Source organism: Triturus cristatus, chromosome 5_2 (genome assembly GCF_964204655.1).
Source record: "Triturus cristatus chromosome 5_2, aTriCri1.1, whole genome shotgun sequence".
Lineage (NCBI taxonomy): Eukaryota > Metazoa > Chordata > Amphibia > Caudata > Salamandridae > Triturus > Triturus cristatus.
This window is the reverse complement of record NC_140588.1, coordinates 610,849,756-610,863,786: the sequence shown is the minus strand read 5'-3', so window position 1 is coordinate 610,863,786 and position 14,031 is coordinate 610,849,756. Positions and strand designations below refer to the sequence as shown.

At 41.7% G+C, this 14,031-nt stretch overlaps 1 protein-coding gene across 1 annotated transcript in view; it reads right to left on the bottom strand.

Moving 5' to 3' along the window:
- FRMPD3 (FERM and PDZ domain containing 3) overlaps positions 1-14,031 on the bottom strand; it is a 1,009,771-nt gene that overhangs the window by 121,258 nt on the left and 874,482 nt on the right. Inside the window, exon 13 of the mRNA XM_085607691.1 lies at positions 4,092-4,236. Within this exon, the coding sequence (XP_085463817.1) occupies positions 4,092-4,236 (145 nt within the window). The remainder of the gene's footprint in view (positions 1-4,091; positions 4,237-14,031) is intronic.

Here is a 14,031-nt window from a genome sequence, read left to right as displayed (position 1 = left end):
GCCTTCGTTGTGCTGCCTTCTGAAACTGCCTGGCAACTTACCCTCCCCTGACAGGATCTCCTGGGTGACTGGATGACTCATTTCAAGACGAGAAGAGCACTGGAGTGTAATGGATGGCCTCGAGGGTGGGCTTCTTTTCCAAAGACATCCGGAGCGCAGTAGATTGGTGTCAGGGTGGGCTGCTGCTGTGACCTCTGGAACTCCCACCTTTCTTTGCTGGTTGAGGTAGAAGCGCTTCATAATGGGGTTAGCTGCTCCAAGTTGAAGAAAAAAATACCATTCCAAGATCATTCTTGTGAAGTGCATCCGAAATATGGAATGCTTTTCTCCGGCGACTCACAGTAACGCCTCATTCACGACTTTCAAAAATGACTCAAATATCCTAGTGATCCAGAAATACCTTATTAACTAAGTCCTATTGCTGTGTTCACTTTGTACATAGTCACTAATTTGTATGCCCGCAACTGGCAACTTTGGATTTACCTGCTGCTTTAGTTATTTATTTGAAGTAGGCCCCTAATAATATTTCTAAGCACTTTGATACTCTCTGGTCTAGTTTGCACTATATAAAACTGTTACATAATATAAAAATATATCTCTTTAAATCAATAATTAATCATTGCACAATCAATCCATACACGGAAAGAGGACGGTTTCCCTTGAGTAATAGAGCATTTTATACCCCCAATAAATATCTTACCCTTGAGGCTTGTTTTTCAAAGTTTCCCAACATTACCTTAGTGGAGGGGAAGGTAAAGAGAGACATTATGTGAGTTGAAGGCGAGGATGTAATATGCTGCTGACAATGAAGAGAGTTTCGCAAAGGATTCTCTTCCAAATCTATATGGATGCACATTTTCCTTCAAGAATGAGGATAAATTAGTCCAGCATTGTTTGTTTAAATTTAGACTAGGTGCAGAGATCCTAACCATATGAACACCTGGAGCTGGTCAGACTACATGCAGAGATCCTAACCATATGAACACCTGGAGCTGGTCAGACTACATGCTGAGATCCTAACCATATGAACACCTGGAGCTGGTCAGACTACATGCAGAGATCCTAGCCATATGAACACCTGAAGGTGGTCAGACTATAAGCAGCGATCCTAACCATATGACCACCCAGAGATTGTCACTAGATTTGCTCTAAGAAATAGGCCATTCTGTTTGTTGATGGTGGTTATTTCATGTGCCCTTAGGTCGGGTGTCCTAGCAATTGAAACAAATGGACGGCCAAACCCCCACTGATGATACGAACATCAAGCATTTAAATAGTGAAAATAAAAAAGGCAAACATCCCAAGGATTTAAAAGTGGAAGGAACACTATGGATGGACAGCAGCTTATGGTGGGTATCACCTCAAACAGTGTTCCGACCTTCCAAAACAATTACCACAAGGTAAAAGAGAACAAAGTGGTGACACTTTAGGGTATCCCATCCAATCCAGTAAACTATCCCGTAAGTGGGAAATGCCCCTTGTTGGTGCTCTTCAGATTCAGTACCAATGTAAGCAAGAAAGGGACAACGGAACTATGGGGACAGACTGATGAAGTGGGTGACAGAGATAGTGGAAAACCTAACTCGCTCATGGGTGTGAGCGATATGCAAAGCCATTGCTCTACAAAGAGCTCTTTCTGAAAAAGTCACAACCTATTCACCTGCTGACTATTAAAGAGGCAAAGATGTCATTGCTATTCCTTTTGAAAAATTGTGATTGCTGGGATGGAGACCTAGACTGGACATTATCCCAAAATCCATACTCAAGAAGTAGCTTCATTTTAATCATAGGTGAAAGTGTTCCGAATTCCATAAACAGAAGTGAATTTGCATCTGACCTCAGGGAGTTGATACAGTAGTCAACAAAATCATTGATTGCCCCGCCCACATTTTCAGCTTGCACACACACTACTAGCTGTCAAAATCTGACAGTGTATACTTTAGGAATGGTTAAGGCCAGCCATCGGGAGGAACTACCCATTCACTCCTTTACAACTGCAAAAACAGTCACAGAGGAGGAATTCTCCATGGCTGCGCCTTGCGTTGTGACTCTCGGTTTCTTCATTGTGATCATAATGTTCATCATGAATCGCAATGTACTGGCCGGATACAGTAGCTTTATGTAAGTGTCCTTGAGCATCAGGCTCTTTGTCTTACTCTGTGCCAAACAGAGTTCCTATGTCTCCTATCTGAGAGACAAAACAAATTGGCTTATTATCTGTGACCATAAATACATGATCACAGTCACGACCTTCCACTTCTCATGTTTTTTATTTTTTTGCAATACAATTCTCAACATAATTTCCTGTTAAAATGCAATGGCAAAAAAACAGGACCGCCTCCAACTCTCTCTATATACCATTCAAGCAAAGCAGATGTCTACGAGGAACAATGCAGAAAGATAGATAACAAAGATTGCCGGCTATTTGGCTTCAAAAGGGGGTTTGAAGTATTTCTCTCTGTCCTCTAACAGAGGAGAAGTGAGAGAGGATACTCAAGGACATGTTTTATGTCGGGGAACAAACTTACCAAGGTCTTTACTCTAATGTGGATACACAGCATTTCAAATCTTTTAAGGGAAAAAATGGTATCAAATATAAATCTAATCTCATAATACTCTTTTACAATGTGAAAACTCAATTCAGCCAATTTGAACTCGGGTGTCTTATAAAAAGATTTCATACCGTATACTCGGGTGTTTTATGGCATGTGACAGGTTTCCTCCAGGGTCGCAAGCCATGTTATCTACACATTTTTTAGTTCGACAAAACCATACTACACTCTGCTCGACAAATAGGCAAAGGTGCGATCTGCATTTGCAACAAATTAAAGTGATTCTGCATCTTTTTACTATTTTTACCTAACAGGTCATAGATTTGTATATGTTTTTACAAGTTTAAATATGAAAGATGGGACTACAATTTTTGTGTATTCAGTTTGTTTATTCTTTTTTGCACAGTTTCCAAAATCAGTGGGCTTCCTATTTTAACATAGGCTATTTATCGCTTGAATGAGAAATGTATTTCTCATAACTCTCCCATACAAAATAAAATGACGTACAAAACATTTATCACCCATGTCTTGAACGTTTTCACAATGCATGTCTTCTGTTTTTGTACAGGTGTAAAACACTTTAGCCAGTATGGACTACAGTTTTATCTGTTTGCTCTGTTGTTCCCTTTTATACATGCAGAAAAAAATTGAAATGAGGCAACATAGATTTCTGCGGTAGTGCAAGGTTTACCTAATATATCTAACACCAATTTGACAATATTGTACTTTAATGCACATTTTGCCCACTCACTGAAATATCAGTTTTCAACATCCCGAAGTGTGAGAGTTTACTACACAGCACCATAGATCATTAGATCCCCTGAGCTGTACTGTATGAAGATGTGAACCTGTGCAAACAAGTTAAGCACATCCATGCTGCACAGTCTCTCTACGAGTGTAACAATACTGGTCAAAGATAACTCATCAGAGCAAAAGAAGAGGCAGACTGACGTTCCAAATATGAAGGATGGGATAAAGACCGGGGCTTAGAAGTTTTCCTTGTTTGTGATTATGTAACAGCAATCAGTGCAGAATCAGTTTGCTCCATTTGTAGCAAACATTATTCTTGAACCGCTTTTCGTTGTTAAAAACACAAACAGAGTTAGAAGCAATAGACGTTCCATTCATCGTCTTCTAGAGTGTGCCCATTCCTTTCCCCTGGTGCAAACATATGAATATTATGTGGAGTCAATCACTATCTATTTACCCTATCTTTTTATTATCAAATCAGCAATAATCATGCAAATAGGTCAGCACCATTTATTCCAGAAGCAAACTTTCACAATATGAGTGCCAGACTATTACAGAAATATATAAATACAGTTGCAACTGGGCGATCACGAAGTTAATGTACAACTATGTGCATTGTGAAGGAGATTTTTGTAAACAAACACAATGATACAATATAAACAGAGAATCACGTGCATCAAGGCAGAAAGTTCGGCCACTCACTCCCTCCAAGTCCTACACATTGACATTTATGTTGGGGAATTGAACCACTCTTATCAATTCAGAAGAGAAGCTGAGAGTGAAACATACCTGCCTTGATTATCTGAGGAGGAAGTGGCTGGCTTGCTGTTTTATAAAATATCACCTTTTTGGGATCCACGAGCAGCTGGTAATAACCTGCGATCAGACAAGCGAAACTCGTAGCTTCTGGCCACTCCATCAAAAAGACCAGAGGCTGAAAGACAGAATCAGAAGAGAACCGAGTCACACCATTTGACTGAACAATCTTTATCGACCTGTGGTGTGCAGTGTTACTGCAGAAGAGCAATCATACTTATTGGTCCCTTAGTGAGGTGTAATGGACGAATGAATCAATCAAACATCAGATTTTCACTTTTGGCAACTAGATATAGCTTTGTCAGTTAATTTAGGACAGCTAAAGCAGACCAGTAAATAATAATGTATTTATTTCTTAGAGTCCAAAGAGCACAGAGGACCAACACGGCTATTACAGATGGCTGGAGTGGTAAAACCTTTGGGTATGCATTGATGAAACATTCCTAGGTAGTGCAAAGAGTTCATGTGACCACACCTTCTATAATGGACTGTCCAAACCACAACTAGCTCACTACCTTACAAATGCCTCACTAGGCATTTCCAGTGCAGCTTGCATAATGATAGGTGGGGGGAAAGGTCAGATCATAGGCTAAGGGATCGATCAGACCAACAGGAGCAAACACTTAGGTAACTGAGGTGTAGGGTGGAGTTGTTCACAGTTAAAAAGGTCAAGAGATTCAAATCTTTACAACATTTGTAAAATGTCGTGGATAATAATCAATACGGAAACAAAAGAACACTATGTCAAGATGAATGGTACACTAAAGGCAAGAGATGCACAGCACATGAATCAGGGGACCGCAGTTGAGCAGGGCAATATCCCTTAAAGGGTATCTAAAACTCACCAATCACATGCAAAGCAGCCAAAGTAGGGAAAAGGGAAAGTAAGAGCAGTGCATGTTTGCCGGAGATGAACGTTCATGGTATAAAGAGCAGGAGTAGGCAACTGTGCTGTTCAGGGGGAAGGCTTAAGAGGTTACTAGAATTGAACCACAATAAAATGGTGAAAATAGAATAGCAGAAACTGAGGGGTGAAGAAGTGAAGTGTGCTGCAGTTTGTAACTGGGGGATCTAATACAAAAGAGTATGCCATATAACAGCAAAACAGATGAACATGACTTTTAATGACGAACATTGCAAGACAACTTAAATGGAAGATCCTTCAATAACAATTTTACTTATGCCTTATTTGTCACTACATTTCTGGCAAAATATCACAACACATGAGTAGGAACACTCCCTTTTTGCTAAGCCACTCCTGATGTTTCACCATTTGCTGGCCAATATATTTTTGTGGGCTTGCGACTCCAGCTAACACCTTTAAATATAGTACAACTGGCTTCTTCCTAATAGGCACATTTATTAAAATAACCATTTCTGACAGGTAATCATCTCCGTTTTACATATTATTTTTTCACCCTTATGTAAACTTTGTAGCCTCAATGTAGGGTGCATGGTATTTAAAAGTGGAACATGTAAAACATTTTACTGCCATGTGCCTACAGTGAGAAGGCCCAAAAAGCTATTTTCACTATGACAGGCCTAGCTGTCCTATGTAGAAAACCAGAGTGCAGATTACAATACTAATACTGTGAACTTGGGGAAGAGACCAGTTAGAAAAATAATTGAACAACTATTTAAAAAAGTTATTAAATGCCAAGTCAATGGTGATATTGGATTAAAAAAAATAATAAGGAAAAGAGACTTTTATAAAGTTACCTTTTCCTTGCCTGAAACTCTTGAAGGCTAATTTACATTAGCTTTCCAGCAGTAGCCTACCAGTGGTCGGCCTTCAATAGGTGTGAATGAGGTGTGAAATACCTCCTACGAGCACATAAAAGGCTGACCTGAATGGGCAAGGATGACTCCTCAAAGCTCAACAGAATATGCAGGATTGTTTTATAGTCATATCCTTCCAACCACAGGAGGGGGTGATATAGGGATGTCATTTTGCCTCCAATTTAATTTAATAGCATCTTTTCAAGGTAGTGGCTTGAAAATATTTTTCACTAACACAGCAAAATGTCATACACACATTGTTGTTCTGTAGTCTGCACTGTTAGTTTCAGGGACACATACTAGAACACAATGTACTTGCTTTATTTTGTGCTCATAGGAGACGACTCTTTAGCCATATCTTATTCTGCAATAGATGCAGAACAACATCTTTACTTATTCTTGGTAAAAGAGTTGTCTCATTTTGATATCACAGGTCAAATCCCAATTTGTAGGTCTGTTGAACCACACGTAACATGTGGGAAACAAGTGAAAGGGGAGATACAGGATGTTAAGACAACTCTTGTGTATTCTCTGTCTGGTTGCTAAAGAACCCGGCTTTTTTCCTATGAGACTTCTGACTCTGGGTCTGTTGTGGGTACAGTACCTGTTTCTAACTGGATTTTAGTGTTAAGTGTGTGAGGTCATTAGGGTTACCACAGTACACTCACCACTGACTCCATCAGTCTCAGAGCCCAAGGTTAGAGTGGATGAATCTCTTTGACATCTTTGATTTGATCTGACACATTTGATTTTGGGCCTGTTTGCAGCAAGGCAAAGAGGAACTACTGATGAAGTAGGCAGGTCAGGGTCTGGGAACTTTTATCCCAATGGTTAAGGAAGACCAGGAGTTACCCCACCCATTAGCTTGTGCCAGGCATAAATGTGTCATCACCAGGCACACTGGTGGAAGATCAGGGAAGGTCTGGACCTGATCCCACTTGTATCCAGAACAAAGAATTAGGCTTCAAGAGTCAGTTGGCTGACCACCTGTGAGTCTGTTAATGCTTCCCTTGAGGGACCGGAGGCTTTAGAAATTTAGTCTTGTGGTAGATTGGGATTTAAAATACTCACTGCCTGATTTAGACTTTGGCAGAGAGGGTACCCTGTTGTAATGGCAACGGAGTAACCTCTTCACCAATTCAAAGTTTTGCCCACCTCATTTAGAGTTGGGGAGAACTTCAGTATGTAGACGGCAGAGACCACACTGTTTCCTGCGCCTATGTACACCTACAATGGCTTGACAGAGTAAGGGCCGTCAGAGGTTAAGTCATATTGTTGCCCGCCATATTTAGAGTAGGCAAACACAGGGCCAGTTCTTGCTCCCATGTACTGCTATACAAAACATGGCAGTATGTGAAAGCAAAAACCTTTAGATGACCCCCACACCATGGGAGAAAACTCCCATGGTGATGGGATCACTGTATGTTTTATTTTCAAAACCAAATCCCGCTTTGGGATTTTGATTTTGAAAATAAAATAAATGTTGAAAGTTTGATCTATGGCTCCATCATGTTCATGGACCCATCCATCACATTTCCAATGCATTTACAGGAACCACCAGAAAATACAAGAGATGTCCACTCGGCCAGTGGATATCTCTAATTTTGGAGGGCATAGTACTCTCGCCAAGGAGAAAGGTAACATCTTTGAACAGGACAAACCTGATTGTTGTGTTTAACCTACGCTCCATTACGGTTGGCCTCAAATTGTACCTAAGTCCCGGTCTACGATGTTCACTAACAATCACTGGCACTTTGTGCATTTTTGGCGTTAGTTTGACTTAAAACTTTAAAACGTCTGATCTCCAATTCCCATTATTGGATGTTTGTCCTTTCGGTGTCCTTTTGTTTATTACTGCACTATTTTTTTCTAATTTGGTTAGGGATTTCTATTGTTTTGCATTTTGACTTTATTCCTGTTTTAGTACTCCTTAAATACTTTACACATTGCCCCAAGTTAAACTTGTGTGCTGTGTGCCAAAGATACCAGGAATTGAGCTTAGGTAAATTTAGTTACTTACAAGAGTTGTGATTATTCCTTTAGGTGGGCAGTTAAATAATAATCCAATTTCTTAATATGCTTTTATCTGAGATACATATACATACAACCTCAATGCCTCTTATCCCCTTCCCTAAAGTTTGGTCCAATTGCAGAAGAAAATGACTTTTCTAAAGCAAGGAATGAAGGGATTCCTGGCAAACCTCAATTGGCCCGGTGTTCTATAGCCTTGCAGGTAAAGATCAGCATCTCCTCCAAGATTCACAGAAGTGGTCAAAAGTTTTTGAAAGTCCTTGAAACTTAGCCAACAAGTCTACCATTAGATTTTTCTTTTGATGATATTTTTGGCTACAGCTGCATTACAAATTAGGAGCCTTAGTGGGCTAAACTTTGTAATAAAAAAAAGAATAGAAAAACGCTTCCCCCCCGAACTTCTGCCATTAGATTTTTTAGCAACTCTTTAATAAGATTGCTCAGTACATATCCCTTGTCCTTGTGGATTTACAACCACTCAGATGTCTAAGCAGTGCCATTTTTTCAATGGGGAATTGTTTGAATTTGCCATTTCAAATATATACACTGAAGACATTTTCGTACAAGATATTACTCAAAGGGGGACATCTCAATTCCATAAACTGCAATACATTGTGAAAGGCTGTTGTGTTGAGAAAAGGCAAATTAACTACTTTTTACGACATTGGTACTAGGACAACAACTGATACTTCTATGGCAGTTGAAATCTTGAAGAGTGATAGTATACTTTATGTAGTAGGTTGTAAAACTGGAATACAGCCAAATGTTTGATCTGGACCAATGTACATTACATACTTGATAACAGATAATGGTTACAGTAGTTGTATGATTAAGTTAGTTGCACAGAAAACTGTCAGGATACGCTCTAAAAACGTCATACCAGTCAACACCCTTGATTTACATAGACTACCCACAATACTAAGGACCGTAATTCCACCAATCTCACTGTTAGATTTGGGGGTCTCTAGTTGGCAGAGGTAGGTACCTTTGACAAATAGGGACCCTTGAGTCTAGTCAGGGTAAGGGGGTACACTCCTAAAATAACCCCTGCTCACCCCCTTGGTAGCTTGGCACCAGCAGACAGGCTTATCTCAGAGGCAGTGTGTAAAGCATTTGTGAACACATACAGTAATCCAGTGACAACACTACAGATGGACACCACACAGTTGTATATTAAAAATAAGTATTCTTTATATAGATTTAACCCAAGACCATACTGTTACTTTAAAAATGGCAGAATTTAGCTTAGTTCACTTTTAGATCTTAACACTTTGAGTCAATGTACCTTTAGGTGCGACACGCAGGGCAACGAAAGTGTTGCAACGATGGTGATGCGATGAAAGTTCGGTGCAAAGACGTGAAGATCTTCCTGATGTGGCACGCTGCAGCGGCGACATCCTTGTTCAGTGATGCGACGGCAGCAGCTCTGACGGCAGCACACTTCTCCGTGGATGCGAGGCGCTTTTCTTGATGCGGTGCAATGTGACAGCTACAGCTGCGACATCCACGATGCGATGGCAGCAGCTGCGAAGGTGACACGCTTCTTCCTCGTTGCAAGACTCTTCTCGTGATGCGGTGCAATGCGACAGCTACAGCGGCGAAACCCTTGTTCAGTGATGCGACTGCAGCGGCTGCGATGGTGACATGCTTCTTCGGTGTTGCAGGACGCTTCTCGTGGTGCGATGCAATGTGACAGCTACAGCGGCGACACCTTTGTTCAGTGATGCGACGGCAGCGGCTGCGACGGCGACACGCTTCTTCTCCATGAGTCGCGCTTCCAGCTCCTTGCGACACGCAGTCCCTCAGAAGGCCCAAAACAGCAGCAGGCACTTCCAAAGAACTGTGGGGAGCTGGTGGTTGAAGTCTGTTGTCCCTGAGACTTCAGCAGGAGGCAAGCTCTTTTCCAAGCCCTTGGAGATCCTTACACAAGTTGAATGAAAGTGCACACAAAGTCCTTTCTCCTTTCTTTGGCAGTCAGGCAACCACTGCAGGCCAATCCCCCAAGCAGCACTTCAGCTTAGGGATAGTCTCCCCTCAGTTTCTTCTGGTTCCGTTCCTCAGCAAAGGTTTCTTCTTGTTTCCCAAAGTGATCTAAAGTTCTGGGGTCTGGGTCCCCTTTTTATACACAGTTTCTCTTTGTTCTCTGAAGGCAGAGAGGCCTTTGCCTAGTCCAAACCAGTTCTGGTCAGTCCTGGAGCACTTTGTTGACATGACTCCTTCTTTCCTTTCACAGGGCAGAGACATCAGATGCACCACAGGAGGTGGATTCAGCATTGTGGAGAAAAAGCACAGCCCTAATCAGATCCCAGGTGCAACTCCTCCCACCCATCTACATGGAGATCTCTCTAGTCAGCCCTGTACTGACTCATCCTGTCTCCGGGAATTCCCCAGCCCCCTGGAATTCCCCAGCCCCTGTCACTCAAATTCCATACAAGGAATACACAGCCTAGCAGAGGCAGGTTTGGATGGTTAGACAAGAAAATACCTACTTTCTAAAAGTGGTATTTTCAAACACAGAATGTTAAAACCAACTTCACTAAAATATGTATTTTATCATTCTGAGTTCAGGCATACTAAACTCGAATTTCTACCATGTTCCCTGGGTCACTTAGGATTATAAGATGTAATAATCAAACTGCCCATTCTGGCCTATCGGGAACAGGTAGCCTTGCAATAGTGAAAAATGAAAATGGCTGTAATTCACTATTAGGACATGCCACACACACCAGGGCATGTCCTACCATATACTTACAATGCACCCTGTATTTGTGCCTACCATAGGGGTGTCTGATATGAAGAAAAGGGAAGGTTTAGGGACTGGCAAGTGGGTGCACTTGTCCAGTCAGCATGACAGTACCAGACTGCACACAGGCTCTGCAATGGCAAGCCTTAGACACACTTTTAAAGGCTGCTTCTGTGGGTGGCACAACCACTGCTGTAAGCCCACCAGCAGCATTTGATTTACAAGCCCTGGGCACACTCAGTGCACTGTACTAGGGTCTGACAAGTAAACCAAACCAGCCAATCATGCAATCACTAATCCATATATCAATTTACCATAGGGAGAGCATATGCATTTTAGCACTGATCAGCAGTGGTTAAGTGCCCAGAGTCATAAAACAGACAACAACAGGTTAGAATTAATATAGGAGGAAGACAAAAAGTTCAGGGATGACCCTGCAAAAAGGGCCAAGCCCTACACTCACCCATTGTGCAGCAGGGGATTCACTACATCATTACTTTGCAATGTGGCTGTGTGTAATGAAGTACACATCTCCCGCCCCACTCCACTTAACATGGCAGAAATCAGATGAACTATTTTATGCATTCAGTGGCAAATGCAGGTAGGTAGGTCTGAAGTCAAAGAAAGACGTCCATCACAGCATTTTCTAATGCAATGTGCATGCGTTGTGGCTGTTGACCCATCAGGTGAAAGGGGTCACATATATGTAAACAGTGGAACATTGTCAAATGGGCATTGAGGGACAATGCAGCAGTCCATGAGACTGTGTTATGCTCCCACTGATGCCAGCTGCACAAGCATGCACTGTGGAAGCAGCCTGAGATTCACAGCTTCCATTTGTCAAATTCCTTTTTTATTTTTTAGTTGGTAATCATTCTTTGCTTGGAATAACATGAGCAGTCACAAAGCATTTGTAAATGCCCTTGTGAGTCACTGGTTGGGAGGAGTGTGTTTTGAGCCCCTATGTCCCTCGGAGCTTGCAAAGATTCACACTGTTTGCACTGAGAGATGCAATGGCACCTATAGTCTGCAATGGACATCTCTGCATTGAACGTTAGTACTTTGCATTTGCACAGTTAACTTCACTGGCTTTGTGAATACAAGGTGTAGTAATGCTACAAATCTTATAAGCCATTCTACACAGAAAGGAGTATTGAATGCCGGTTCTAACAAGGTCCACTATTGCAACCGCATCACTTTTGAATTGTATTTTTCAGGCAACTGGCCGTGAACAATTTAAATTAAACATAGGAATTTTGAATTGTTTATTACAACATTAATCCTTTCAAGGTCCAATGTTTACTGATCATCAAGGTTCTTTCAACAAAAGTAATTTGACCTCTTTTTTTATTTCTACCCAGGCATTTAGAACGGTAAAGTGTGCTCTAGTTTAATTGTTATTGGCTAATTATATGGCCTTGTGCTTCTAATTACGACTACATGCATCTTGTACAGTAATTAGAGAAGATCAAGCTTCCCCACACTGTTAGACTTTAGAAGGTCTATTTAGAAGCACCTATTAATGTCAAGAGTTTGCCGCTAATGAGCTTAAGAAACCTGGTAACCAACTTTCAACATTCAGTCAGTAATTTGAAGGCTAAAGTCACATGTACCCCACAATTGAGACCTAACTCCCATACAACTGAAATACAGGTGCCACTGATCGATGAAGAATATTGCTATGAGAGCCTACAGGAAGGAAGAGAGAAAAGAGAAAAGTGCACTCCACATAGCAGTCCTTTTATATTCTGATACACATTTGCATCACTATATGGGTGATGTCAGCAGTGACCAAAGGTTCAGACTGGTCCTCATCTCAAAGCTACATTGAGCAGAGGGAGGAGCATGTCACCATTCCCAGTCCATGGGCCCGACACAGCAACCCCAGTGATCTTCCCTCCTGGCCACATTTAGTATATGACAGAGTAGGTGGTAAAATGGAGCATTAAACAGTCCGCAATCGGGGAAAACACACAGAAAACGACCCCTTAATTTCAGGGCCTGCAGTTTCATTTGCCATTCTGGGGAGTTTAACTTTGGATCCTTGTTAACTTAAAGGAAGATACCCACTAGCATTTTAGTTCCTGCACCAGGGTTTTTAGCTATTCATGACAGACAGGCCAGTCCAGCAAATATGAATGAAGAGGATAGGCCTTCCCTTTCATCTCTATAGTTAATGGCTGGAAAAGGAAGAATTATAAGGAGAGCATCATAGAGCTTCTGAGGCTAGCCATATTGGCCCCATGAACTTAGGAAGAGGTGAGATAAGCCTGCTTGTCTGCTTTACATATTCCAACCCACTGTATCAGCCAAATGCAGATGGAAAGGGGTGTGAAGGGGAGGGCATGTGCGAGATCATTCCACTGTGACTTAAGGGTGTACACACACGTTACCTCTGGGTGTTAGGTTTGCATGTTTTGTACTTTTTCTTTTTACTTGAGCAAAGACGAGATACATTAAAGCAATACTTCGGTAAATCAGGCACATGATATATAAGAACAAAATACCAGCAGCGGCCGGTGCAGGTAAGTGGGGTGGGGTGGGGTGCTGAGGGGGGATGTCGACAGACGATGGAGTAGGAGTTATATATTTATTTGCCCTATTCCATCGTCTGTCAACATTCCCCCCCACAACCCTGCCCCAGCCCACCGTCCCCTAGTGCTTACCTGCACCGGCCGCTGCTGCAAAATACAACCACCTTTAGAAGCACAGCCACAATAAAGCACCATGACGTGCCCGCTAGGCTACAGACAAAGCTGTTCAAAACGCTGTGAATAATGGATAACTAAATACTGTTGTTTCAAGGAAATATTTCAATTTATTAATTTGGATGTTGCACCAATTAAAAATCAGTCTAGTGTTTGAGAACTCATTTTAAGCCATTAACCTGAATTGTTCTGCAGCCCCTGAGCAGATGTGTAGGTTTCACGCTTGACAGCCTGTTGAGTAGCTCTTGAACTGACAGGTCAACTGCATTAGAGAATACATATATACTCCCAATGAATACCACAGATAGCACATCATTGTGAACACCTCCAGGTCATACTGCTTTGGTGACGGAGATTTCCTGTGATCATTTTCCCCCTGTCAACACAAATTCATTACTGTATGCTGGCAGCTGAAATTCTGCACCAGTGCCTGCCACTTATGAGGCCTCCAAGCCATCACACTCTGTAAGATCGGTTTAGATGGACTTCACTGTCAATACACAGCGACGGCTCCATGCTTGGTTAATGTTCTGTGGCACCATCATTTGACTTCTTGTGTTTGGCAGACAGGAATCTCTCACAGCCTAATAAACGCATGGGACATGCATTCACAAAGGAGACTCACTGTTATGTGTCATCAATTAAAACATTA